Source organism: Pungitius pungitius, chromosome 7 (genome assembly GCF_949316345.1).
Source record: "Pungitius pungitius chromosome 7, fPunPun2.1, whole genome shotgun sequence".
Classification (NCBI taxonomy): Eukaryota; Metazoa; Chordata; class Actinopteri; order Perciformes; family Gasterosteidae; genus Pungitius; species Pungitius pungitius.
The window spans coordinates 21,329,647-21,354,328 of record NC_084906.1 but is presented as its reverse complement, the minus strand read 5'-3'; the positions used below and the strand labels follow the sequence as shown (position 1 = coordinate 21,354,328).

The 24,682-nt window shown below is 47.6% G+C and overlaps 6 protein-coding genes across 8 annotated transcripts; 2 read left to right on the top strand and 4 right to left on the bottom strand.

Moving 5' to 3' along the window:
* Positions 1-101: 101 nt before the first annotated feature.
* Positions 102-1,868, bottom strand: bsnd (barttin CLCNK type accessory subunit beta). Of its 2 annotated transcripts, none has more exons than XM_037469491.2 (4): positions 1,328-1,868; positions 1,023-1,223; positions 777-844; positions 102-663 (listed from the first exon to the last, which is right to left on the bottom strand). In XM_037469491.2, the coding sequence occupies exons 2-4, from the start codon at positions 1,197-1,199 to the stop codon at positions 585-587; spliced, it is 324 nt and encodes a 107-aa protein (XP_037325388.2). In that variant the 5' UTR covers positions 1,200-1,223; positions 1,328-1,868; the 3' UTR covers positions 102-584. The 2 variants fall into 2 exon arrangements, with proteins under 2 accessions (XP_037325388.2, XP_037325387.2); XM_037469490.2 differs by having other exon boundaries at positions 1,023-1,210.
* Positions 1,869-1,911: 43 nt separating this feature from the next.
* si:dkeyp-51f12.3 (uncharacterized protein LOC107988041 homolog) lies at positions 1,912-4,462 on the bottom strand. Its single transcript, XM_037469690.2, has 3 exons — positions 4,345-4,462; positions 3,867-4,180; positions 1,912-2,117 (listed from the first exon to the last, which is right to left on the bottom strand). The coding sequence occupies exons 2-3, from the start codon at positions 4,130-4,132 to the stop codon at positions 1,961-1,963; spliced, it is 423 nt and encodes a 140-aa protein (XP_037325587.1). The 5' UTR covers positions 4,133-4,180; positions 4,345-4,462; the 3' UTR covers positions 1,912-1,960.
* A 1,157-nt stretch (positions 4,463-5,619) lies between these two features.
* si:dkeyp-51f12.2 (uncharacterized protein LOC100151460 homolog) lies at positions 5,620-8,178 on the bottom strand. The gene is made up of 2 exons (XM_037470452.2): positions 7,601-8,178; positions 5,620-5,921 (listed from the first exon to the last, which is right to left on the bottom strand). The coding sequence occupies exons 1-2, from the start codon at positions 7,912-7,914 to the stop codon at positions 5,684-5,686; spliced, it is 552 nt and encodes a 183-aa protein (XP_037326349.2). The 5' UTR covers positions 7,915-8,178; the 3' UTR covers positions 5,620-5,683.
* Positions 8,179-11,366: 3,188 nt separating this feature from the next.
* Positions 11,367-17,912, top strand: dhcr24 (24-dehydrocholesterol reductase). The gene is made up of 9 exons (XM_037470510.2): positions 11,367-11,651; positions 12,029-12,184; positions 13,419-13,524; positions 13,886-14,004; positions 14,839-15,102; positions 15,228-15,371; positions 16,186-16,383; positions 16,479-16,657; positions 17,195-17,912. Exons 1-9 carry the CDS (start codon positions 11,421-11,423, stop codon positions 17,346-17,348), a joined length of 1,551 nt encoding a protein of 516 aa, XP_037326407.1. The 5' UTR covers positions 11,367-11,420; the 3' UTR covers positions 17,349-17,912.
* Positions 17,913-18,005: 93 nt separating this feature from the next.
* Positions 18,006-20,306, top strand: si:ch211-121a2.4 (transmembrane protein 205). Of its 2 annotated transcripts, none has more exons than XM_037470515.2 (4): positions 18,006-18,137; positions 18,584-18,721; positions 18,881-19,044; positions 19,141-20,306. In XM_037470515.2, exons 2-4 carry the CDS (start codon positions 18,622-18,624, stop codon positions 19,441-19,443), a joined length of 567 nt encoding a protein of 188 aa, XP_037326412.2. In that variant the 5' UTR covers positions 18,006-18,137; positions 18,584-18,621; the 3' UTR covers positions 19,444-20,306. The 2 variants fall into 2 exon arrangements, with proteins under 2 accessions (XP_037326412.2, XP_037326411.2); XM_037470514.2 differs by having other exon boundaries at positions 18,006-18,192.
* Positions 20,307-20,493: 187 nt separating this feature from the next.
* LOC119217120 (solute carrier family 35 member D2-like protein) lies at positions 20,494-24,515 on the bottom strand. Its single transcript, XM_037470511.2, has 12 exons — positions 24,202-24,515; positions 23,901-23,934; positions 23,708-23,794; positions 23,566-23,633; positions 23,060-23,131; positions 22,890-22,958; positions 22,574-22,676; positions 22,121-22,213; positions 21,834-21,901; positions 21,679-21,757; positions 21,499-21,581; positions 20,494-21,298 (listed from the first exon to the last, which is right to left on the bottom strand). The coding sequence occupies exons 1-12, from the start codon at positions 24,513-24,515 to the stop codon at positions 21,193-21,195; spliced, it is 1,176 nt and encodes a 391-aa protein (XP_037326408.2). The 3' UTR covers positions 20,494-21,192.
* Between the last annotated feature and the right edge of the window lie 167 nt (positions 24,516-24,682).

The window sequence follows — 24,682 nt, the reverse complement described above, 5'->3', positions numbered from 1 at the left end:
ATCTGTGCCAAGTGATGAGACAGTGACTCTTGTCTCTAAAAGAAACTCTAACAGCAGTCAGTCTGAACCGGGGGGGGGGGGGGTCGACGGGGGGGGGGGGGGGGGTGACCGGGGCAACTGTTTAGCTTTTTACGGTCATGGTGAAGGACTCTGCATGTTACAACTCAACTTTTAATTTGTACATCAAGAGTTTGACGAAGGGGAAATTTGATATAAAATAAACTGGAATGCACAACGTGTGACGTGTTCTTCTTCTTCCTTCTAAACACGGATTACTCCCCAGAAGAAGAGCTCGTCGCTCCTTTATCTTAAAAACATCAGGATTAAGAGACGCTTAGATGAACGATTGTTAACGCCTTAAGTTTTAAACCGCTCATTTCACTAACCCCCCCCCCCACCTTAACCACAGTCTCTAATGAATGATTACAAATATAAATGCAATAGAAAACTTTATTAACTAACACAACACACAGATAAATCTGTCTCTGACTCGATGTAAAAAGTCATATTGAATGCACCATGAAAAAAGCAGCGCAGGATGTTCAGACCAATCAGGAGGTCCGATGGGGGCCGTAGTCCCGCCTTCAGACCATCTGCAGCGCGGGACAGCTGCAGCTCATCGGGGCGTCGGGTCCACAGGAGGTCAGCAGCATCGCAGCAGGCCTAAAGGTACACAGCGTGTGAGTGTGTGTGTGTGTAGGTGAGTGTGTGTGTGAATGTGTGTGTGTGTAGGTGAGTGTGTGAATGTGTGTGTGTGTGTGTGTGTCACACACTACCTATCTGCGGCTGCGGTTAACATAACGTCCTCTCGACCTCTGTCCTGAATGTCAGGAGCCAAAATGACCTGAAACACACACGCTTACCATTACTAATCAATGTCAAATCAATCAATCAATCCACACACACACACACATATACACACACACACCTACACACACACAGACCTACACACACGCACACACATATACACACACACACCTACACACACACAGACCTACACACACACACACACACAGGTCTACCTTGGGGTAGCACTGGCAGAGGCTCCAGGCGGTGCCGATGCACACCATGGTGACCCCCAGAGCGCACATGGAGGCGTAGACGTGCGGCTGCTCCTGAGTCATGATGAAGAGGCCGAGCGCCATCACGCAGAGGCCCGCCGCCACCAGCCCGCATCGGTACGGCTTCCCCTCCACCATCAGAACCAAGACTGGAAGCAGAGGCTTAAAGGCAGTTAGGGTTCCACTCGGCTGGTTATTACAGCGTGTGTGTGTGTGTGTGTGTGTGTGTGTGTGTGTGTGTGTGTGTGTGTGTGTATGAGGGTCACCTTGATTCAAGCTTCAGGCCAAAAGTTGGAGACTCGTTGAGCCGGTCGTTTTGTTCGCGGTTTCTAAGAAATCTTCATTTCTCTTCTGCACGTTCCAAGTATATGAATCAAAGTTTTTGGTAACGTGTGCACACATTGGAGGAGGAGGAGGAGGAGGAGGAGGAGGCGTGCACGTGTAAACACAATGACTCTTTAGGGCCCTGGGGGGCTGGCTGTGGAAGGTTCCAGTTATCAGTCCCGTGAATTTGTTTTTAATGAGTTGACATCCTGACACGTGATTGGTTCAGGCGGCTCCGCCCACACGTTGTCACCGCTGTACAGACGCCGGATTACAAGATGGAGGCTCAATGCGTGGGGACGTTTTGGGAGGTGGTCCACCTGGTCCACGCTGCAGGTCCAAGGTGGAGGTCTGAGTGGTTGGTCACATGATCGCACACAGGCTCTGGGACCACTTCCTTTTACAGTCAATCACAACAGGAAGCCTTTGTCTTCTTGGCCTGTGTTTGACTTCAGAGCGTCTTTAAGGCACAGAGGAGACCCCCCCCCCCCCCTTTCCACCCCCCCCCCCCCCTTCCTTAGCAACCGCTCACACACACAACAACAACAACAACAACGACAACAGGCTCATGGAGCTCAGAGCCGCTCGCTGTGCTCCTGGCTCTTCATCACCGTGTCGTAGGAGGGGGGCGGCTCCATGGTCCAGGGTGGGGGGGTGGAGGGGAGGGGGGGCTCCGCCTCCACCGACCTGACGGAGTCCTCCGACATCTCTCGACGTATTCGGTCCAACCTCCTGGGGGGGGGGGGGGGGGGATATTGTCATTTCACGCTTTATTTTTCACCACTTGAGAGTTTTTCTGTTTACAGAAAGTTATTCATATTTTTAAATATAAAATAAGGCGTTATTAAGTTTAAGGGACAGTGTTTGGATATCTACTGAGTGGAGAGCGGCCTCCTGAGAGTCTGCTGTGTTTTTTCCCGTCCCACAGCAGCTACGTCATGCTATGTCATGCTACATTGTCTTATGTCGTGCTACGTTTTCCTATGTCGCGCTACGTCATACTACGTCATGCTACGTCACACTACATCGTGCTACGTTGTCCTATGTAGTGCTACGTCGTGCTACGTCACGCTATGTCATGCTACATTGTCCTATATCGTGCTACATTGTCCTATATCGTGCTACGTTTTCGTATGCCGCTCTATGTCATGCTACGCCGTGCTATGTCGCTCTGTGTCATGCTACGCCGTGCTATGTCGTGCTACGTTAGCTCCTGACGGGTCTCTCTCAGCTCACTGAGTGTTACACTTCTGTCATTAATTCCGATTGTTTCTGTCGATGTAAAAAGTGTCCACGTAGCTTTCATTACATCACACGTCATTTAACTGATGCTTTGATCCAAAGCGACTTACATTGCATTATAACCCATGTGTTACATGCTGCCTGGGGAGCAGTCAGGGGTCCTGCTCAGGGACACGTCGACGTGGCACATGGAGCAGCTGGGATTCAAACCACCAACCTTGCGGCTCCCAGCTGATCACACTACTCCAAGTGACATGAACTTTAACACTTCAACAACACCTTAAACCTAAATTCCTTTTAGTGTTTATGTGAACAGATCACATTTCCGCTCTTTTCAGCGTCTCCTTCCACTGTCGAAGTACTTCCTCTTCACACATTTAAGATCCCGGCGTCCTCGTCCTTCAGCGACGGGAGACGTCGGGGGACAAGACGAAGGGCAGAGCTTCTCGAGTGTAACCCTGTCATAATGAAGCATGATCTGAAGGTCCTAATAGGGCTCCTCTGTGTTCTTCAGCTCTGGTGTTTGTCTTCAGACCACTTTATTTATCTGGAAGCCTGGAACGTTCTGTTCAGGACGGCACGGCTTGTTTCCCTGTTACATTCAAGTCTTAAGTTCAGCGTTACAATTCTGGCCAACAAGTGAACAGGAAGTGACCCTATATGGACGGAGGAGGACGTAGAGACGCCCTATACGTCTGGTAGAGAGACCTGTCAATCAGCGTGTAGCCCCGCCCTAAAGCGTCCCCTCTTTATAGTCTGTTTGACTCTAAATGGACCATCATTCACTAAATGAACATCATGCTGCATTGAAGAAGACTTGAAACTAGAGACTGAGACCATAAACTCATGTTTACAATGTTTACTGAGGGAATAAATCAAGAGAGAAGAGTCATTTCCTCATAGACGTCTATGGGAGCAGAGGAGTCGCCCCCTGCTGGTCACCACACAGAAGTAGAGTCATTTCCTCATAGACGTCTATGGGAGCAGAGGAGTCGCCCCCTGCTGGTCACTACACAGAAGTAGAGTCATTTCCTCATAGACGTCTATGGGAGCAGAGGAGTCGCCCCCTGCTGGTCACTACACAGAAGTAGAGTCATTTCCTCATAGACGTCTATGGGAGCAGAGGAGCCGCCCCCTGCTGGTCACTACACAGAAGTAGAGTCATTTCCTCATAGACGTCTATGGGAGCAGAGGAGTCGCCCCCTGCTGGTCACTACACATGATACACAGGTGCCCTACCTTTGTATCGCTAGGGCCTGCTGGGGGCTGAAGGGGGTTCCCGTGCGGGGGTGCAGCAAGGAATGCCCGGGCACCGCCACCTGGAGGTTCTTCATCGCCATGCAGATGGCGCTGACCAGCAGGGCCACGCCCCCCATGGCCAGGAACAACCCGAGAGCAAACAGAGGGGCCGACTGCTGGGCCAGGCCCACGCCGAGGGCCATGCCCCCCCCGGCTGTCATCAGCACGATGCCCAGGCAGAGCAGCATGCCCCGGGGCGGCGGCATCTCCGGAGCCCCCCCGGCTGCTTCCAAAGGTCTTCAGCAGCAGCCAGTCTGCAGGAGAGGAGCAGAAGGAAGCTGACACCTCGGGGGCCCGAGGGGGGGGGGAGGGGCAACACGGATATGCAACTAGTAAATCCGCCTGGTGCGTAAACATGGATCCTCTCTCTGTCTCTGTCTCTTTGTCTCTGTCTCTGTCTTTGTCTCTTTGTCTCTACCTGAGCAGAAGTCTCTGTTAGCAGCAGCTGATCCACATCTTCTCTCCTCTTCATCAACTTTCCCTCCGCTCGTGCAGCCTGAAGAAACTCACAAAAAGCTTCCCCAGCCTCTCCCTCTGTCTGCCCCCCCCCCCCCTTCCCCCCGCCCCGTCTCTCTGCCGTGTCTCCGTGTCCCTCCCCCGCAGTAGGAGGAGCATTTCCGGTCCTTTTGGGTGTCGCTTCTGTTCCATCTGGCAGCAGCATGAGGAAGTGTTTTGGTTTTTTTACGATGAGGCTTTCCGGTGACGCGGCAGGGCGGGACACGGTCACTGCGGGGGGAGGACGGGCTCTGCTGGGGGGGTCGATATATGTGTATATATACACATATAGATAGGGGACAATAAGTGCTGTTCAAAGGCTGCATTGAGCGTGAGCTGTTCTGTTATTTTCTTATTATTTTATCACATAACTGATGACTGTTTATCAACGGCATATTTTTCACAAATAGCAGGGACCAAAACAACCAAACGATATCGATGCAACATTCATCTTAAGCCATTTTATCTTGTTGAAGCATCTTTAATTTGTTTATTTACCTGTAACTGTCCCCTTAAATGTCCCATTTCTAAATCTAACAACTAAAGGGATGAAAATACATAAATTTACTTTGAAAAGAATTCAGGTAAAAACACAATCATACCGTACAATAAGAGTTTCTTTATTTAACAGTTGAGATACATTTCTTCTTTTATTACACGTGTTTTCGTGTGTGTGTGTGTAAAATGTATTTTCATGTCAATTGAATACAGTTAAGAAAGATAATCTGGGACCAGGTCTCCATTATAAACGGGAGCGGTTCTGCTAAGTAGCACAAGCTAATTGATCGTGGACTATAGAGAAATATATTAAACAGTTTACGAAAAGCCAAGCAAATAAAATACATCGTATCACTTCAGATGTTTAACGTAATTCCATCCCATAATTAGTTATTATGGTTGTTTTTGTTCTTCTGTGTGAAACATCTGCTGGAGTCAGTGAAGCTCACAGCTCTTTGTTCATGGATGTGTTTGGTCACAGTTAGCTTAGCTTAGCGTCGCTGTGATTTCCACAAAAAAAACCAATGCAACATCCAGCACTAAAAGCAGGACGTATCTTCGTCTGGTCGCTTCTCGGGTTCCAGCGTGTCACCGTACATTTGGATATGCGTTTACCTACTAGCATGCTAGGACCCGTTCGGCGCCCTCGGAAAGAAACATGCTTCAAGTGTTTGATGGAGTTTGTGAGGTCAGCTATGGCTGAGTCTGAGTAAAAGCCCCCCCGGCCCCCGGCCCTCTGTCTCAGGACCCTTTGTCCCCCGATGTTACACCTCGAAGCTGATCTCTCTCGACCGTCCGAACAGGGGCTCGCTCGCCAGGTGCGTGTCCGAGTACGCCCGCCGCAGCTGCGTGGAGCTGCACGTGGTCTTGATGGCGACCTCGTAGGGGGGTGGGGGCTCCTGCCACAGGGGAGGGTGAGGCGAGGGACTAAAACCCCCGGCGTCCATGGGAGGGTAGTCGAATTCCTCGCCGCGAGCGCCGTGCCGGTGGCGCTCCATCGTCCTGCAGCCGAGGAAACAAGAGATCGAATCGGGAGAAAACCCCATAGTGGAAGCACCAGGACAAAGGGTGGGGGGGTGAGAGAGGGGGAGTTGGTCGGGTACCCTGGTACATAACGGGTAGTCTCGGGTTTCACAGGGAAGTAATGGAAGCTACAAAGCTGTTGAATTACAGCGGTGGATCTGAGTTGTGTGTCCACACAGAAGCTCACGATACGAAATACAAGCTTTCGTTTATTTGTTCAGTGAGAAAAGATCAATAACGACTCCACCCCCTCCATAAAATGAGCAAGAGAAGCAAACTTCATCGGTTAATCGCTTTATTGTGTTGTTGTAGTTGGTTTGTGAGTCTTTACTGTTGTTTTGAATCTCTACTGTGGGTTTGTGTGTTTAAACCATTTGTCTCTTTGTAGTGGTATTTAGTGTCTTTGTAGTTGTCGTTAGTCTCTTTGTAGTCGTCGTTAGTCTCTTTGTAGTCGTATTTAGTGTCTTTGTAGTCGTATTTAGTGTCTTTGTAGTCGTTGTTAGTCTCTTTGTAGTCGTATTTAGTGTCTTTGTAGTCGTCGTTAGTCTCTTTGTAGTCGTCGTTAGTGTCTTTGTAGTCGTATTTAGTCTCTTTGTAGTCGTCGTTAGTCTCTTTGTAGTCGTATTTAGTGTCTTTGTAGTCGTATTTAGTGTCTTTGTAGTCGTCGTTAGTCTCTTTGTAGTCGTCGTTAGTGTCTTTGTAGTCGTATTTAGTGTCTTTGTAGTCGTCGTTAGTCTCTTTGTAGTCGTATTTAGTGTCTTTGTAGTCGTCGTTAGTGTCTTTGTAGTCGTCGTTAGTGTCTTTGTAGTCGTCGTTAGTGTCTTTGTAGTCGTATTTAGTCTCTTTGTAGTCGTATTTTATCTCTTTGTAGTCGTATTTTATCTCTTTGTAGTTATATTTTATCTCTTTGTAGTTATATTTAGTCTCTTTGTAGTCGTATTTTATCTCTTTGTAGTCATATTTTATCTCTTTGTAGTCATATTTAGTCTCTTTGTAGTCATCGTTAGTGTCTTTGTAGTTGTATTTAGTCTCTTTGCAGTCATATTTAGTCTCTTTGTAGTCGTCGTTGGTGTTTTTGTATTTGATTTTATCTCTTTAGTCTCTTTGTGGTTTTAATTAGTCTCTTTGTAAAAATATAATTAGAATAATTCCGTATTTTCCTAGTATTTCTGTTTTATCAAAATAAAAAGGGATGATTGTGTTATCATAGGTCTACACAGGGATCCGTTGGGACTACTTTACGTCATGTTCAGCTTACACAGAGTGGTATGAGTTTTTCATCTGACTTTTTAGCAGGCAAAAAGCAGGTGTATTTCCTGAAGTGATCATTAATTTCTTTAACTATCTCCCTTGTCATGATCATATTTGATTGACTGTGTTTGGGGCCTTTACTGTAAACGCTGTAACTGGGAAACTCCCAGTAGAGGATTTTGTCATCTGGGACACATATTCAAGCAGAATTAGTCAGACGTTCAGTTGTTGGAGAATATGTTCTCACCTCTTATGAACAGATGCCCCCTGAAGACAATAATAACGTTGTATAGTAACCGGGTTTAGTGTCTTCATAAAAAATAAATATTCAGGTTAATTGGACTAGTTTTCTATACAAATACAGGACAGAAAATACACTTGTACACAATAAGTCTAATAAGTCTCACCTCGGCAGGAACGCCGACTGGGACTCCGGGAAGCGGCTCCCCGGGGGGGTGAAGAGGGCATGGCTGCCGAAGTTGGGGTAGTCGTACGGGTAGTGGGGGCAATCCGGGTCGAACTCCTGGTGGTTGTAGTTGGCGGCGCTCTTGCTGTTCATGGCCCAGAAGAGCCCCAGGATGAGCATGAAGACCCCCAGCACCACGCAGCACAGCGCGAACGCCTGCAGGCGGCTCTGGGCGGAGGCCATGAAGGCCGTGGAGCCCCCGGTGACGATGAGGAAGGCTCCGATGAAGATGGTGCCGTGGTGCAGGGACGGCATCCTCCCGGCCCGGGACCTCGCCTGCTTCCCGAGGGTCAACTTTCAGGACGAAGACCAGGCATCCAAAGACATTTACTCCACAGGGACAGGGGCAGGAAACGGAAAAAGCTCCCTGGATCCTACTTATTCGCTCCCGTACTTTCCATGTCCTGAGTTCCTGGTGGGGACGTCCCCTCCGGCTCCGGCTCCCGGGTTAAAGTGTCGAAATCAGCGGCTTTGATGGCGAAGAAAAAAGCAACAAATGACCCTGTGAAGACGCATCAGGAGGAGCTGTGTCTTCATCGGGCAGATGGACCAGAGGACGGCCGAGCCCATTAAGGCATCTCCACTGGCGCCCCACCCTCCCTCGTCTAATGTGTCTGAGGGGGGTGTGTGTGTGTGTGTGTGTGTGTGTGCGTGTGTGTGTGTGTGTGTGTGTGTGTGTGTGAGAGAGAGAGAGAGACAGCGATAAACATTAATGGACATGTTGGAGACGAAATAGAGTGAAATGAAGGGCCACGTTGTTGCTTTCGTTGGTCACAACGTTCGAGTTCATCATTTTGCAGTTGAGTTTCGATCTGCTTTGACGTTCTATATTCAAATATTTATTAGTACAACTAAAGAAATGTTTGGTCTGATTGGCTTGGGAGAAGAATCTGTGTAAGCGAGCGAGTGTGACAGAGTCCAAAGGTCCCCTCTTGTATTTCCAGTATGTTTGATTAATAATTGAAGCGTGTGCTTTAAGTCTATCAGCAGGGGACGATCAATAAGTCAAGAGGCCTTTTGTCTTTGCAGAAACAAGCTGCTCCGCTGAACGTGATTCGCACAGCAGGGCGTCGCTACGCGTTCTTTGGATTTATTGGAGACAACAAAAGGACGTAGGCGGAGTAGTGAGGAGGTCACAAAGCAGGACCAAACCAGGAGCTGCTTCCTCTCTCAACATTGACTTTACGTAAGATTCGGCTGATGTTGGACACACTTGTGTTAAGAGGCAGGAATCAGACCCTTTATTTCTATAAACTTCTTAAAAATCCTCCTGCAGCATGTACCTGTCCACCTGAACGAGTTTATTAGAGAAATAATTAGTATCTCATGCTCATATTTCAGGTGGCTTTACATGCAATGAATCAGGACTTACGGGACACTGAAGAAAACAAGTGAATTGTCAATTCCTTCTTTTGATATATATTAGGGCCGGGACTTTAGCGCGTTAATTAATTACACAAAAAATAACACATTAAACATTTTTTACGCTGCACCAGATGACTGGTTTAAGGACCAGGGTAACTAAGACCACGTCTGAAAAAATAACCAATGTTCTGAATGTACTTGAAAGTATCGGTCTACTTAAAAAAACATAGTTTACAGAAGGTCTACTTACCTATATAAAAATCTTTTCTTTTTGACCCTACATATTTTGACTTTTTTCACAATATTTTTTTCCTATGACATGACTGGAATGATCTTAGATGGAGCAACCTACACGTCCCTGTCACTAATGCCAAATGCCCCAAATTTCTGTACTTTAAACCTTATCTGGGTTCAACCCTCAAGGGACATGGTGGCTCTTCCTAAAATAAATTTAGTTTTGGGTAACTGACATTTAAAAAATATCATAATATCATATATCCACCACACACCTGTTGATGCTTTTGAATCCAACCTCAATTCTCATAGATTCTCAGGCTTGAACCCACAACCTCAGACAGCAGGTTGGAGCCTGCAGCCCTTCAGTTGTTCCCTTGTGCTATTCAAGCACATACCTCATTGTGTCCGTTTCTCATATTAGACCTTGGGATTGTTTACTAAACCTCAAAACTGTTTCAAAGTTAACAGTTTGAAGCCCTGACTGCAACCAAACCCTCCTTCTGAGAGCGCAGGTTTGAACTGAGGATCCTCCACACTTCAGCCTTCCTGCTATCTCCCTGCACTGTTCCACCACACACCTGTTGATGCTTTTGAATCCAACCTCAATTCTCATAGATTCTCAGGCTGGAATCCACAACCGTTCCATACCGTTATAATAGAATTGCAGGTCAAGTAAAGTCATATAACGGCATTTCTAATAAAGCCCTAGTTGATTTCACTACTTTTATGCTGTGATCCTTATTTCACTTTTTTCGACATGTGTGCTGATGCCCGCGTGTGAATTGAGAGGATCCATACCGACTCCCCTATGGAGCTAAACCAGTCTGAGGGTCCTCCTCAGCTGAGTGGAGAATAAATCCTGGAAGAAATAAACACGTTTGACACACGGCACCTTGAGGAGAGAGAATCAAATCCCAAATGTGGATCAGGAAGGTCAGCTTTGATTCCACTAGAGACACCAGAACTCACGATGATTCAGTGTCACTGTTTAATTTAAAATTAGGGCCGGGACTTTAGCGTGTTAATTACAATTAATTAATTACAATGTGAAGTTTATATATATTTTAGTATGAGTGGTTTAATCTCAGGTTGGATGATTTAAACATTAGTTTATATATATTTTAGTATCAGTGGTTTAAACTCGGGTTGGATGATTTAAACATTAGTTTATATATATCTTAGTATCAGTGGTTTAAACTCGGGTTGGATGATTTAAACATTAGTTTATATATATCTTAGTATCAGTGGTTTAAACTCGGGTTGGATGATTTAAACATTAGTTTATATATATCTTAGTATCAGTGGTTTAAACTCGGGTTGGATGATTTAAACATTAGTTTATATATATTTTAGTATCAGTGGTTTAAACTCGGGTTGGATGATTTAAACATTAGTTTATATATATCTTAGTATCAGTGGTTTAAACTCGGGTTGGATGATTTAAACATTAGTTTATATATATCTTAGTATCAGTGGTTTAAACTCGGGTTGGATGATTTAAACATTAGTTTATATATATCTTAGTATCAGTGGTTTAAACTCGGGTTGGATGATTTAAACATTAGTTTATATATATCTTAGTATCAGTGGTTTAAACTCGGGTTGGATGATTTAAACATTAGTTTATATATATTTTAGTATCAGTGGTTTAAACTCGGGTTGGATGATTTAAACATTAGTTTATATATATCTTAGTATCAGTGGTTTAAACTCGGGTTGGATGATTTAAACATTAGTTTATATATATTTTAGTATCAGTGGTTTAAACTCGGGTTGGATGATTTAAACATTAGTTTATATATATTTTAGTATCAGTGGTTTAAACTCGGGTTGGATGATTTAAACATTAGTTTATATATATCTTAGTATCAGTAGTCCGAAGTCAGGTTGGATGATGTGGTCTCAGTGACGTAGGAGAGCCATGAGGGACCGCGTGCGTGGTGTGACAGCCTCTCTGCTTTCTCATTGGCTGAGCCCAACAGTCACCTGTTCCACCAATGACCGTAAAGTGTTCGCCGCCGCTCGGCCCCGCCTGGTTAGCCGTGTGAACCAATCAGCGCGCAGCGGAGGCGGGGCCGAGTGGCCAGCGACCTACGGTCCACTCAGCCGCCACCGGGACTCGTAAAAGGTCCGCGGCCGGTTCCCCGCATTCTGCCGCCATGGACGCGCTGCTGTACGTCGGCGGCGCGCTGCTGACGCTGCTGCTGTGGATCCGAGTCAAGGGCCTGGATTACGTCATCGTGCACCAGCGCTGGATCTTCGTGTGTCTGTTCCTGCTGCCGCTCTCCGTGCTCTTCGACGTGTACTACTATGTGCGCGCGTGGCTCATCTTCAAGATGTGCTCCGCGCCCAAACTGCACGACCAGCGCGTGCGGGACGTCCAGCGACAGGTGAGGCCATCATCATCATCATCATCATCATCATCATCATCATCATCATAACCACCACCACCGCCTGTGTGGCAGTGACTCTCACAGGTGTGTGTCGTCCTGCGCGTCACTGGCCTCTATGAGATACCTCAGGGAGGAGTTACCTGTTTTTGCAAGGGCTCATGGGTAATGAAAGAGCCACTGTGGGAAAGAGTCATCGTCGTCAATGAATTACTCCCCGTGTTATTAACCTGCTTCATAATTAAACGTGTTCTGACTGATCCATATCTTTGGGCTCATGATCCTTCTTCCCTTTGTTAGACATGTCTCAGATATTTAAGAGTTTAAATGAGCTGCAGAGGCCTTTTGAAGAAGCTCTTTGTGTTCTTTGTCTTCAGGTGCGCGAGTGGAGGAAGGACGGCGCCAAGACCCACATGTGCACGGGTCGCCCCGGCTGGCTCACCGTGTCGCTCCGGGTGGGGAAGTACAAGAAGACCCACAAGAACATCATGATCAACATGATGGACATCTTGGAGGTGGACACCAAGAGGCAGGTGGGAGGAGTCACGCCGCGCTAGCTCGTGCCCGTTAGCTTCCTTTAGCGCGCTAGCTCACCAAACCAGTGATTCCCAAACTGGGGTCTTTTTTATAAGTTTATCACCAACTAACACACACACACACAAACAATATATAATGAAATGATAACAAATACAATTTGAAAACAAGGTGTAAAGATGCATTGTGGGTCCCGGCGTTCATATCACGGTATTTTGTTTGATTCTGGCGGTTCCACCGTAAATCACGGTGTGTTTTTTTGAGTAAACTCATCCATTGATTGACGCTGGTCACCTGAGCAGCCGGCTTGTTAGCGTGTTATCTTGTTAGCTTGTTAGCGTGTTATCATGTTAGCTTGTTAGCGTGTTAGCTGTTGCCACCAGAGGCAAAACCAGCGGCTCGACAAACAATTCATACATTTTTTTCTGATCAATTTTTTACTTGCATTGGATTTTCCAAAACCCGTCGGGGAAACGGACACGGCTCGTCTCGTGGGGACGAGTTGCGACGGCCTTCTTGTCATAGCGGGCGAGCTGTACCCAGCATGCAGTTTGGCAGTGTCATTTTATAAATATACAATTATTAGTGTTACAAATTGTTTGTGTCAGACTGTCGTGGTGTTTTACGCTGTTAAAGAGTGTTCATGTGGGTTATTAATTGTTGTATAACGTTAAATGTAAATCATGACTAAATCTCTGAGCCGTGAACAACACACAATGCTGAGGAGCGACAACAGTTACGCATGACGGTATGTGAAGAATACAGGATGGAAACTGGACTCACTGGTTGAACTGGTACCGCCCAGCTCTACTAAGAACTGAGAAATGACACATTTCAGACAAAGAAATCAAGCAGAACCGGCTGTTAAATTACTTTTATGGCAATTTTATTTATTTGTAAAAAAAAAAGCAACGTCATTGTGAGCAGGTTAGCATCGTAGCTTTAGCGGCAGGCGTCCCTCCCGTAGCTTTTGGATGTGAGAATTGGAACAAAGACTATTAGCGATACATTTGCTCCATAGTTGCCAAAGTAAGTCACATTTCTTCAAAGAATTGGAAATACATTTTGTTCTACATCTGATAACTTTCAATCGAACGTCCTAACTAGCAGGTTTTTCGTTTCACTGGTCTTTTCGTCCTGTTCCGTGTCGCCGGGTGTTAAATAATAAACTACGACAGCATGGCGAGCTGCTTCCATGTTTCACGTCTTCATTCCCAGAGGTTTTGGTTTCAGGTCGTGAGAGTCGAGCCGCTGGCCAACATGGGTCAGGTGACCGCCCTCCTCACCTCCATTGGCTGGACGCTGCCGGTGCTGCCCGAGCTGGATGACCTCACTGTGGGTAAGCCCCCCCCCCCCCCCAGTAACCGTCAGAGTGGCCTCATCTGCGGCCCTCTGGGATCCAGGGAGACTCTCCTCCATCAATCGCCGACTTCCTGTGTAGAGCGACTTCTCTAATCGGGTTAGACGGGGGATGTTGTAGCTCAGGAGATGAAACTGGGAGGAAATGGCTGCAGCGTTGGAAGCCCCCCCCCCCCCCCACACACACACACACACACACACAGCGGATTGGGTTTCATAATGGATTCCCTGATGCCATCAGCGATCTAATGTTTTCCCATCAGCACATTATTTATCCTGATGCCCAAAGAGGCCCAGACGTGTGTGAGTGATATTAAATTAAAGATGCTCTCCTCTCTCAGGTGGCCTGGTGATGGGTACGGGCATCGAGTCGTCCTCCCACATCTACGGGCTGTTTCAGCACATCTGCGTGGCGTACGAGCTGGTGCTAGCTGACGGCAGCTTGGTGCGCTGCACTGAGGTGTGTGTGTTTGTGTTACTTAGCACCACATCTTTGGGTTTGGGCTTTTGGTTTTAGTCAACCAACAACATGACAAATATCAGTACTACACAAACGGAGCATTCCTGAGCTGTGTGACCATCATTCACTAAAAGAACATCATGCTGCATTGAAGAAGACTTGAAACTAGAGACTGAGACCATAAACTCATGTTTACAATGTTTACTGAGGGAATGAATCAAGAGAGAAGTAGAGTCATTTCCTCATAGACGTCTATGGGAGCAGAGGAGTCGCCCCCTGCTGGTCACTACACAGAAGTAGAGTCATTTCCTCATAGACGTCTATGGGAGCAGAGGAGTCGCCCCCTGCTGGTCACTACACAGAAGTAGAGTCATTTCCTCATAGACGTCTATGGGAGCAGAGGAGTCGCCCCCTGCTGATCACTACACAGAAGTAGAGTCATTTCCTCATAGACGTCTATGGGAGCAGAGGAGTCGCCCCCTGCTGGTCACTACACAGAATGCAGCTTTAACACATGATTATTGACTTTTTCCACATTAATCACCCAAAGCACAAACCACATTATGTAATCAATAATTTAAAACAAATGTTTATAGTAAATCCTTGAGCAAAATAAAAAAGTAACGAGTTTCTTCGCTCCCCTCACGATATCACAGGAGCGTATTTGGAGGCTTTTCTCCTCCAGTGGGTTTGATTGACAGATGGTTGATCCAATCCCCCGCCAATTAAGTTTTAGCACCCGTTCATTTCCAAACTTTTTCCAACGACAACCTCTCACACGGTTCTGTGTTACCGGAGATGTGGGTCAGCTTAGTCCTCTTCTCCGTCCCTCAGGAGGACAACCCGGACCTGTTCCACGCCGTCCCCTGGTCCTGTGGGACTCTGGGCTTCCTGGTGGCGGCTGAGGTGAAGATCGTGCCGGCCAAGGCTTGGGTGAAGCTGCGCTACGAGCCGGTCAGAGGGCTGGAGAACATCTGCCGCCGCTTCGCCGCCGCCTCGGAGGACAAGCAGAACACGTTCGTGGAGGGCCTCCAGTACGGCCGGGACGCCGCCGTGGTGATGACGGGAACGATGACGGACCACGCCGAGCCCGACAAGGTCTCACTTGTCATTCAGACGTCTGCCGCCCAACGATTAAAAAGTGTTTCTGTGACGTCACTGTGACACAAAACGAGCTGCAACAGGTCACTTGTTGACCTCTGTTTGACCTCCTTTGACCTCAGGTCAACAGAATCGGCCTCCACTTCAAACCCTGGTTCTTCAAACACGTTGAGGGCTACCTGCAAGACGACCGCGTCGGGGTGGAGTACATCCCTCTGAGGCAGTACTATCACAGACACACACGCAGCATCTTCTGGGAGATCCAGGTACGCGCACACACACACACACACACACACACACTTACATAAAGGAGCTGCACATCTGTGCCCGATATAAGCTTGTCATCATCTCATCAACTCCTTGCGTTGTTGTTTTTATTACACCCTAATGCACGCACACACACACACACACACACACCATTAGTGAGAAGGGCTCGGCGTCCTCTGGTTCTCTGCGTCGGTAAGTGGCTCGATGAATTATTCACGCTGTGGAGTCACAGGCTGCTCTTTGCCTCTTTGGATGCTGCAGAGATGAAAGGCAGGAGGAAACGGGGCGGAGCTACAGATTAGATCACACACACACACACACACACACACACACACACACACACCATTAGTGAGAAGGGCTCGGCGTCCTCTGGTTCTCTGCGTCGGTAAGTGGCTCGATGAATTATTCACGCTGTGGAGTCACAGGCTGCTCTTTGCCTCTTTGGATGCTGCAGAGATGAAAGGCAGGAGGAAACGGGGCGGAGCTACAGATTAGATCACACACACACACACACACACAGAGTTTGACTTCATTCTGCTAGAACACAAGAAGTTCCTCCTCGTGCAGAAATCCAACTTGTATTCAGGACAACGATATGAAGTCATTTGTGTTATTTGTTAAGATACTGAACGCAGATTATTGGTTGTGGAGGAGGAGGCTAAATATTGTTCATTTAATAAATAGCAAGGATCATAATATCAAAAGTCAATTGGACCTGCTGCATATTTTACATGAAATCTCATAAAAATGATGTGTCATTTTATTTATTTTACGCCACCTTTGAACTCGTTTCTATTTCTGTCCTTTCTCCAGGATATTATTCCCTTCGGCAATAACCCGGTGTTCCGCTGGCTGCTGGGCTGGATGGTTCCTCCCAAGATCTCCCTGCTGAAGCTCACGCAGGGCGAGACCATCCGCCGCCTCTACGAGCAGCACCACGTGGTGCAGGACATGCTGGTCCCCATGAAGGACCTGCAGGCCGCCATCGCCCGCTTCCACCAGGACGTCCAGGTAAGCGCCCCGACCTGACCCCCCCCCCCCCCGACTGCCCCCCCCCCCCCCCCCCCGCCCCGACTGAACCCCAGCGTGTCCTGCGGCGTGTGCAGGTGTACCCGCTGTGGCTGTGTCCCTTCCTGCTGCCCCCGGGCCGGGGCATGGTGCACCCCGGGGGGCAGCAGGCGGAGCTGTACGTGGACATCGGAGCTTACGGGGAACCACGAGTCCAACACTTTGAGGCCAAAGCGTCCACGCGGCAGCTGGAGAAGTTTGTGAGGGACGTGCACGGGTAGGTCTCCGCTTCCACAGCAAATCGTATATTTAAAAAGGTAAAAAATGTGATGCAGGTTCACGAAGTGACGGGAAATGAAAGGAATCACTTTATTCAAACTGAATAAAGTAGTGATTCATGATTTTCTATTTTATTCTATTCCTCTTTCACACTAATATTAATCCTTCATAGGTGATTTATTTATTTACAATCTTTAATAAATGAATGAGTTTGATGCCCCCCCCCCCTCCGTTTGTTAATAAAGTGGAAAATATTAAACATGTAAACAATAATCCCAAATAAAGTGCCTGCACACCAAAGTATCTTTTTAGAAGAGAATATAATATTTTGCTGATATTTAGTTAACAAGTCAATTAAATTCATTTTTGAAATTTATTGTTTCAGTTCAATTTAAAAAATGACAATATACAGTATATATCGTTGGACCATGAATCAAGTGAACTACAGATGTTATTACAACTTAAACCGAACTAATTCAATAAGCTAATGAGCCATTATTTGAATGATAAGCATAATGACCCCCCCCCCCCCCAGGTTCCAGATGCTGTATGCAGATGTGTACATGGACAGAGAGGAGTTCTGGGACATGTTTGACGGGCGGCTGTACCACAGACTGAGAGACGAGCTCGGCTGTAAGGAGGCCTTCCCCGAGGTGTACGACAAGGTCTGCAAGGCCGCCCGCCACTGACCCCTCGACCCGGGGCCCTGACCTCTGACCCGTTGTGCAGCACAGCGAGTCCTAAACAAACTGAGACTTTGTGCACATCACAACAAGCTCGTGGGGATTTTGCTTAGAGGCCTTTCTACGTGCAGCAGACGTGTTGTTCGTCATGTATGAATTTTTCTTTTCTTTTCTTTTCTTTTCACGTGTCAGTCATTAGACTCAATTTATTTTCCTAATCTGAGCTGTTAGTTTTCAAAACCTACGAGTGCCAAACCTTTTAAAAGCATCACGTCCTCATGGTGCACATTTTAAGATACTTTTGTAATAAATGTACATGAAGACAAAACTATTTATATTGTAACTGAAAGTCACAATGCAGGGAATGAACGAATGAATTAGAAATGGTTTCATGAATATAGATTCTGAAGCTGCACTGATGAGGTTCACACCTGTCGAACAGTTTAAAATGATTTGGGTTTATTTGTTATTGTTTGATCTGGAAGGATCGTAGTCATTGATTGGAAGATTACAGAATGTATCGATACGTCGTTGAGCCTTTTTCACACGTTAATAAAATGAACAATTGTTTGTAGCCTCCAATTTGTTTAATTTATGAGGGACCAGCAGCTTGGATGTAAATGTGCTTATTTTGTTTAGCACAAAATCACAAAATCAGTGAAGGGACGAGTCGCTCAAAGTGAACGAGTCGCTCAAAAGGAACGAGTCGCTCAAAGTGAACGAGTCGCTCAAAAGGAACGAGTCGGTCGGACATTCCTCTCGCAGCTAACGGAAGTGAACGTTACGGTCAAACAGGTGAGATCACCGGCCGTTTCGACGTCCCCTGAAACCAGCAGTGCGACGTTACCAGGTACCGTTTAACTATTGATTTGGACCGACGCGGACTTTAAGGACCGTGAGCTAAAACTCCAGCAGTAGTTTTCAAAGTGGAGCAAACTTTAAGCTAAGTTCACTTTAGCTAGCGCTAGCAGCTAGCATTAGCAGCTAGCTCCTTGCTAACCAACGTTAGCTGCGGGGATTTTGAAGCCTCCTCGTCAGTCACTTGTTCCACCTGTTCAATAAATCGGCCTCTTTATATCTTCTCTCTGCCTGAAGCTGCGTTGGGGGGGGGGTCATGAAGGGAAGGTTCGTGCTAATCGGGGACGTTGGAGAAGTGAACCTGGTACCCGTGCATGAGGTCTTTAACCCTGCTCACCTGTACCTGACCGGGCTCCTCTCTCTGTGCTGCTGTGTGTCCGCAGAAGGTTGAGCAGGTCGAGCCCCCCCAGGCAGAGACAACATGCCCGCCGAGGAGGAGCCCACCGTCACCGTGAAGCTGCTGCAGCTGCTGCTGCTCTCCACCTACTGGGGGATGCAGATCTGGGTCACCTTCATCTCCAGTAGGTCCACGGATCGAGAAAGCAGATTCTCAGTCATGTTGTAAAGCAGGAAGCATTGTTCCGTTAGTCGTAACTTTTGACCTCTTTCAATCCTTGAGTGGGAGGAGCAGAGAGAGAAGAAGTCACCAGATTAAATCAGATTTGTTGTTGTGTGCTCAGGCTTCGTGATGGACAACCACCTGAACAGACACACCTACGGCTTCATCCAGAGCCGCCTCGTCCCCTTCTACCTCCACCTGGGTTCGGCCTGCGCCTTCTTCAACCTCACCATCTTCGCCGTGCATCACCCCAGCGACACGCTGGACGACAGAGAAGCCTTCCAGGTGAGTCGTCCCCCCACCTCCGCTTTCAGAAACGCACTTTTAGAAACACGCCGTCCTTCAAAAAAAAAAGATCATCTCCCGCCGCTCCTCCGTCAGATCTTCACCTTGTTCGTGTCGGTGACGGTGGCCGCCGTCAACGCGCAGTGGTTCGGCCAGATGACGTCGGACCTCATGGCGGACATGCACCTGGTGGAGCAGGCGTGCGGGCTGGGGCAGGACATCGGCCTGTCGTCCAACCGCGAGGCCTACGCCAAGCTGAGCGAGACCGACGCCAAGTACCGGCGCCTCAGCAGCCGGCTGCGTCTGTACCGCCTGCTGTCCTCGCTCTGCAACCTGTGCTGCATCGGCTGCAACTTCAGCAGCATGTGCTACATGGCGGAGAACCTCAGCGCGCTGTGAGCTGGGCTTCAGACCTCCGACCTCATTGGTCATGAGGGAGAGCCTGGTTGTGTCTTGGGGATTTATGATGATTTTATTGGCCCGGGTTTTTGTCACATGCGGCGAGGAGCGATCACCTGGATGTGCTGTTATATTTCACCCTCCACCGACGAGACACCTGCTCTACATCTAGTCTACAGCCTCTGGTCTCGGTGTGGTGACACCGGTTAGTTGGGCTCACCTGAGAAGGTAAACGTTGGTCTTTAGTTCTGCTGCTGTGAAACTATAACTTTGTAATGTTCAGCACCGTCAGGGTCCATCAGAAGGTGTCCAGACCTTTGACTGGTGCAGCTGTTCTTTGTATTGAATGAAACATCTGCACACGACTGACAGTAATCCAGATCTTCATTGTTCCGCAGCTTTGACTCCTCCCACCGAACATCGGTGAGTCGCTGGCGTTTGGTTCTCGTCTCAAAGTGGTCCGGCTTGTTTTTAGAGTCAGTTTGACGTAAACAAACCTCGCTGCTCTTTCACAGGCGTTTTGTCTGCTCTCGTTTGTCGGTTTTGTTCTTCGTGTGTTTGAAACCAGAAACATTAACAGAACTTAGGAGCCTTTATTGTTTGGACTGATGAAAGTATAATGTGACCTCAAGCTGCCAAAGACGATTTTTATTGTATCCTGTTGAGATTTAAATAACATTGAATGCAAATCATGAGATGGATTTCTACTTGAACACAAAGGACTGTTTGTGTCTTCATGGGTTGTTCTTGTCGTACTGGAGGGATTCTGTCAAAGGGGCTTTGATTGTATTAAAACATTTATTCGTTTTATGAGGATTAAGTTGTAATATTTGCTCAGGCAAAGCCAAATAAAGCCAGATGTTACGTTTTAGAAACGTTTGCGTGTTTGAATTTGTTAAATGAAACATTTAAAGAAGGTGGAGGCCTCATAGTCTTAAACTGACACCACTAGGGGGCGCTGTGAGTAAAGTCATTGAACTGAGATCACTTTTATTTATTAGCTTAATTTGATGCATCAAATAAATGGAGACAAAGTCAATGACAAAAAGACAAGACGGCAGTAGTTTTTTTTAAATGTAAAAATACATCAAAGTCACAGATCAACAATTCACTGCACCGACAACATGAATATTAGTCTAATAAATATGAACTGGTGAAGATAGAAATGTAAAAAATGTAATACTCGTACCTGACTTAAAAAGGTTTAGAAAAACATGCGTCTCTTGTAAAAAAGAAAAGAACAATAATCTCAACTGAGGTCATTCAGTCTCACCTCGGCTCAAAGTGCCATAACGACGCGTCATGGAGGCAAAACCCCCAAAAGGAGGAATAACGGAGCAGAAATACAGTTTACTCCAAACACTGAGGGAGCACAATGTAAACTAATCTTTAAAGGCAGAACATTTCTGCTCCGTTACACGACTTTGAAAACAAAAGGATTTAAAATGATTACTTAACGTTACCATGATCCGTCTGGACGTAGCGATGTTTAAAGGACCAGAACCTCTATTGATAAAAACACTCAAACTGTCCCTTTAAGTAACAGATTCCTCCAGCTGTTCACTCTCATAACATTACATCATGTCGGTAACTTATACTTGTGTTATAAATACTATTTGTTCTGTTTCCCTTTCAGTAACAAAATAGAGAAATTTAAAAAATGTAAAAACAGACCCACAAAGGGGCCGGCTGCTAAAATGCTGCATAAATAGAAGTCGTTCTAAAAATAGAGTTTGTGGTTTCCAGTGTTCATACGACCACCTTCCCTTTGATGTCCAGCTTGGTGACCTCGCTGGCTGTGATGGATTGTTCCTCAGTGAGCGTAATGTAGGAGTAGACCAGGCTGCCCGCGATGCTGCAAGCACACCATCATCATCATCATCATCATCATCATCATCACTTGAACATGTTGCAGCACATCTTCTTTCATTCGACTTAATACTCCATCACAGACAATGACTCATTTCACAAACACTGGCAGGACGCTCCCTTGGCGGGGGCCCGAGGCAGCACGATGACGTCCACCTTTGTGGAGGCGGGGGGGGGGGGGCGTACCTGATATTCAAACCGATGAAGTTGGTCCAAGAGAAGACGTAGTCTCCACTGAACACCATCCCGATGTACGTCACCAGAACGTTCTGCAACACGACGACAAACGAACCAAATCACAAGTAATGAAGCCTGAGTTCAACTAAACGGGACTTCTTCGTGTGAACAAAGCTGCCGGCGCTCCACCTTGATGCAGCCCACGATGGTGGTGGTCAGCGCCGAGTTGTACTGCGTGCAGAGCACGGTGGAATACATCAGGACGAACCTGCAGACAAACATGTTGGAGCACGAAGCCTCGCCATCCAGATGTTCAACTTTGAGCCCGTAGGAAGGATTCTTACCCCATGATGCAGGAGAGGACGAAGAGGGAGAGGAAAAACACGTCTGACCAGCCGTCGTACTCCACGGCCTGAGAAGAACCACAGCTTTTATGTGTCAAACACACACACACACACACACCTTGTAGGGGGGAGGGGGGGGTGTATTAAGTCCACCAGGTGCATAGTAGCAGCTTTGTGCCTTTCTGGCTGCTGGGCGAACCTCACGTTCTGTGCCAACAATGACGCACACAGACACACACCCACGTGTCCAATAGCCAGTCATTAACTGCCATGAATGAGAAGCTCACCTTCTGCATGTCTCCGGTCACATGAGCCAACAGCACAGTGGGGATGATCATGAACAACGCGTTGTAATACAGAAGTCCATATTTCCCCAACTCCTGGAGGAGCAGAAAAATAACAAGAACAGAGAGCGTTATTCACAGATCTGCATTCCTCACTAACGAGAGCACAGATATCATGCAGCACCACAGCTCGCCTCCACCCACAGAGCCCACCCCATGTCTCCCAATAGGATCACGCACACACACCTCTCACTAGTAACACTGACGTCTCGTCGTCAGATGGAGCTACAGACATTAAAGAGTCAAAGTGAAATGCACCGTGAGATACGGATCATCTCGTGTGGGGGCTGAAGAGCAGCAGCTGGTGTTTGTGGACACGCAGCACCTTTAAGGACCGCGTGCCAAAAGCAGCTGGCCGGACAATGCAGGCCATTCATCCGGGGGCGCGGTGCATACCTTGGCGTCCAGCTTCTGCTTCACGTAGGCGCCGTTAGCCGCCGTCAGCACGTCGTTGAGCAGAATGAAGACGTAGCCCTGCAGGTCAAAGGCCAGGTCGGCGCTGGGGGCGGAGACCAGAGAAAGGTGAAGACGTAGCCTTGGGGGTGGGGGGCTCCAGCAGGGCTCCCTTCAACTACAGATTAACAGCGTGCAGCTAATGACCCTGAAGTCACCGGCACTTAGCAGAGCACATGCATCAGTGCTCGAGGAGCCTTTGTAGTGACGTTATTGCTGCTCTGCTTCACCACAGGACACCTGGATGCGGGCGACTCACCTCGCAGCGATGAACGCCCCGAGGATCATCGTAAACACCGTCAGCTGCACCTGCCGGGAGAACTTCTTCCTGCCAGAGTGAAAGACAGCAGAGCGGTGAGAGCCTCCAGAACCCAACAGAGCGGAGCGGCGTCCCGCTGAGAGAAGGGGTCATCTGTCGTGTCATCTCACTTGAGCAGAATTCCTTCCGCCAGCATCGTGAACAAGATGGAGAACCTCCGGAGGACAGTGAACATCGGCAGGCTGGTGGAAGAGGACAGATGTTGCTTTAACTCAACCAAACATCAGCAGCTGAGCCCCAGTATCTTAACTTTTAACTGAGGAGGCTGGTAAATGTCCTAAATGTTACGATAGCTTCAGGTGGAACACTAACGTTTCACATTCCAATTTGTGGCCCTTTTCTGACATTTTAACATAAAGAAAAAAAGGCCACTGTAGTGCAGTAATGCAACCATCATTTGACGTTGCAGTAACTGAAAGATGATACTTATTTAAAGTTAGTGTTGGGCGTCGTACTGACATGTTACATGAATAAGCCTTTCATAGAGCTAACTTAGTGATCATAAATGGGTTATTCATGTCCACTTAAATGCACTCTATGTTTAGCACCACACGGAAAATAAGGAACCCGCCCGAGAACTTTTAACCATGATTCTCCTACAAGGTCCAGCACTCACTTGAGCCGCTTGGTTCCTAGCAGGCCGGTGATCTGGTTCCCCACGTAGAGGAGAGGCAGCGGGAACGCCTGACGAAACAAGCACACAGGTGAGCGTCACCTGAAGGCGGTTTCATTGATGCGCGTGGAGCCGGGCCGCTCACCTTGCGAGGTATGCTCTCATCACAGTCCGGGAAGGTGATCACCCTCGATGCCTTGCCCACCCACAGCACGACCACTGTGGCCAGCATCTGCACGCACGCGCACACACACACACACACACATTAATCTATGCCTGCCTTCGTGAGGGGTGTTTGTTTAAGAACAAATACTTAAGTTAGTTGCTGAACTTCTTACTTGTCCGATTCCTACACATATTGAAGAAGGGAACCTGGAAAAAGCAGAGTGAGAGTTAGTCCCAGTGCACGTGAACGCAGCAGCTAACACGCACGCACACACACACGCACGCACGCACGCACGCACGCACAGGTTTAAACACATTAGCTTGCTAACATGCCGACGTACGTCACGCTCGCGAGCCGTAAACGAGCAGTTAGTCGCTAGCATCCACCGCTATCCAGTAGCTAGGTTAGCTCGCGCGTTACCTGCTCTAACACAACGGTATAACGGGCGCGAGCAGGAGGAGAAACACCGTCACCTGTAGTTGGTCAGGACGCTTTTGTTCACCACGACGATGAGAAACGAGCTGACGCCGTAGAACCCGGCGGCAAACAGCTTCACAAACAGCGTGAGAGGTTTGTCCGCCATCTCCGCCGACTTCTCATTCCTCTGTGAGTGTCGGCTGTTCCTCTGCCATCGTCGCTGCGCCGGCTCACGCACGCGCGCGCGTACACATACATACGAGCAGGCGCGCATGCGCGTACTCACTCCCCTCCATAGATACATATAAAGGCTAGATGTCTCGTCCGCGTTGCCGGCCAACTGAGTCAAACGTCCACAGATGGCGGCCATCTTGGTACAGTCAGCTCGCTCACTCATAACATTGTGTTGGTATATGGATATGGATACATGTACTTTATAAATAACCATAACTTGCATAACTACATCTCTGACGTTCATAACAAACTAAACCGCTTAAAATCGGTTGAAAAATGAAAAATACGTTATTATTATTCATT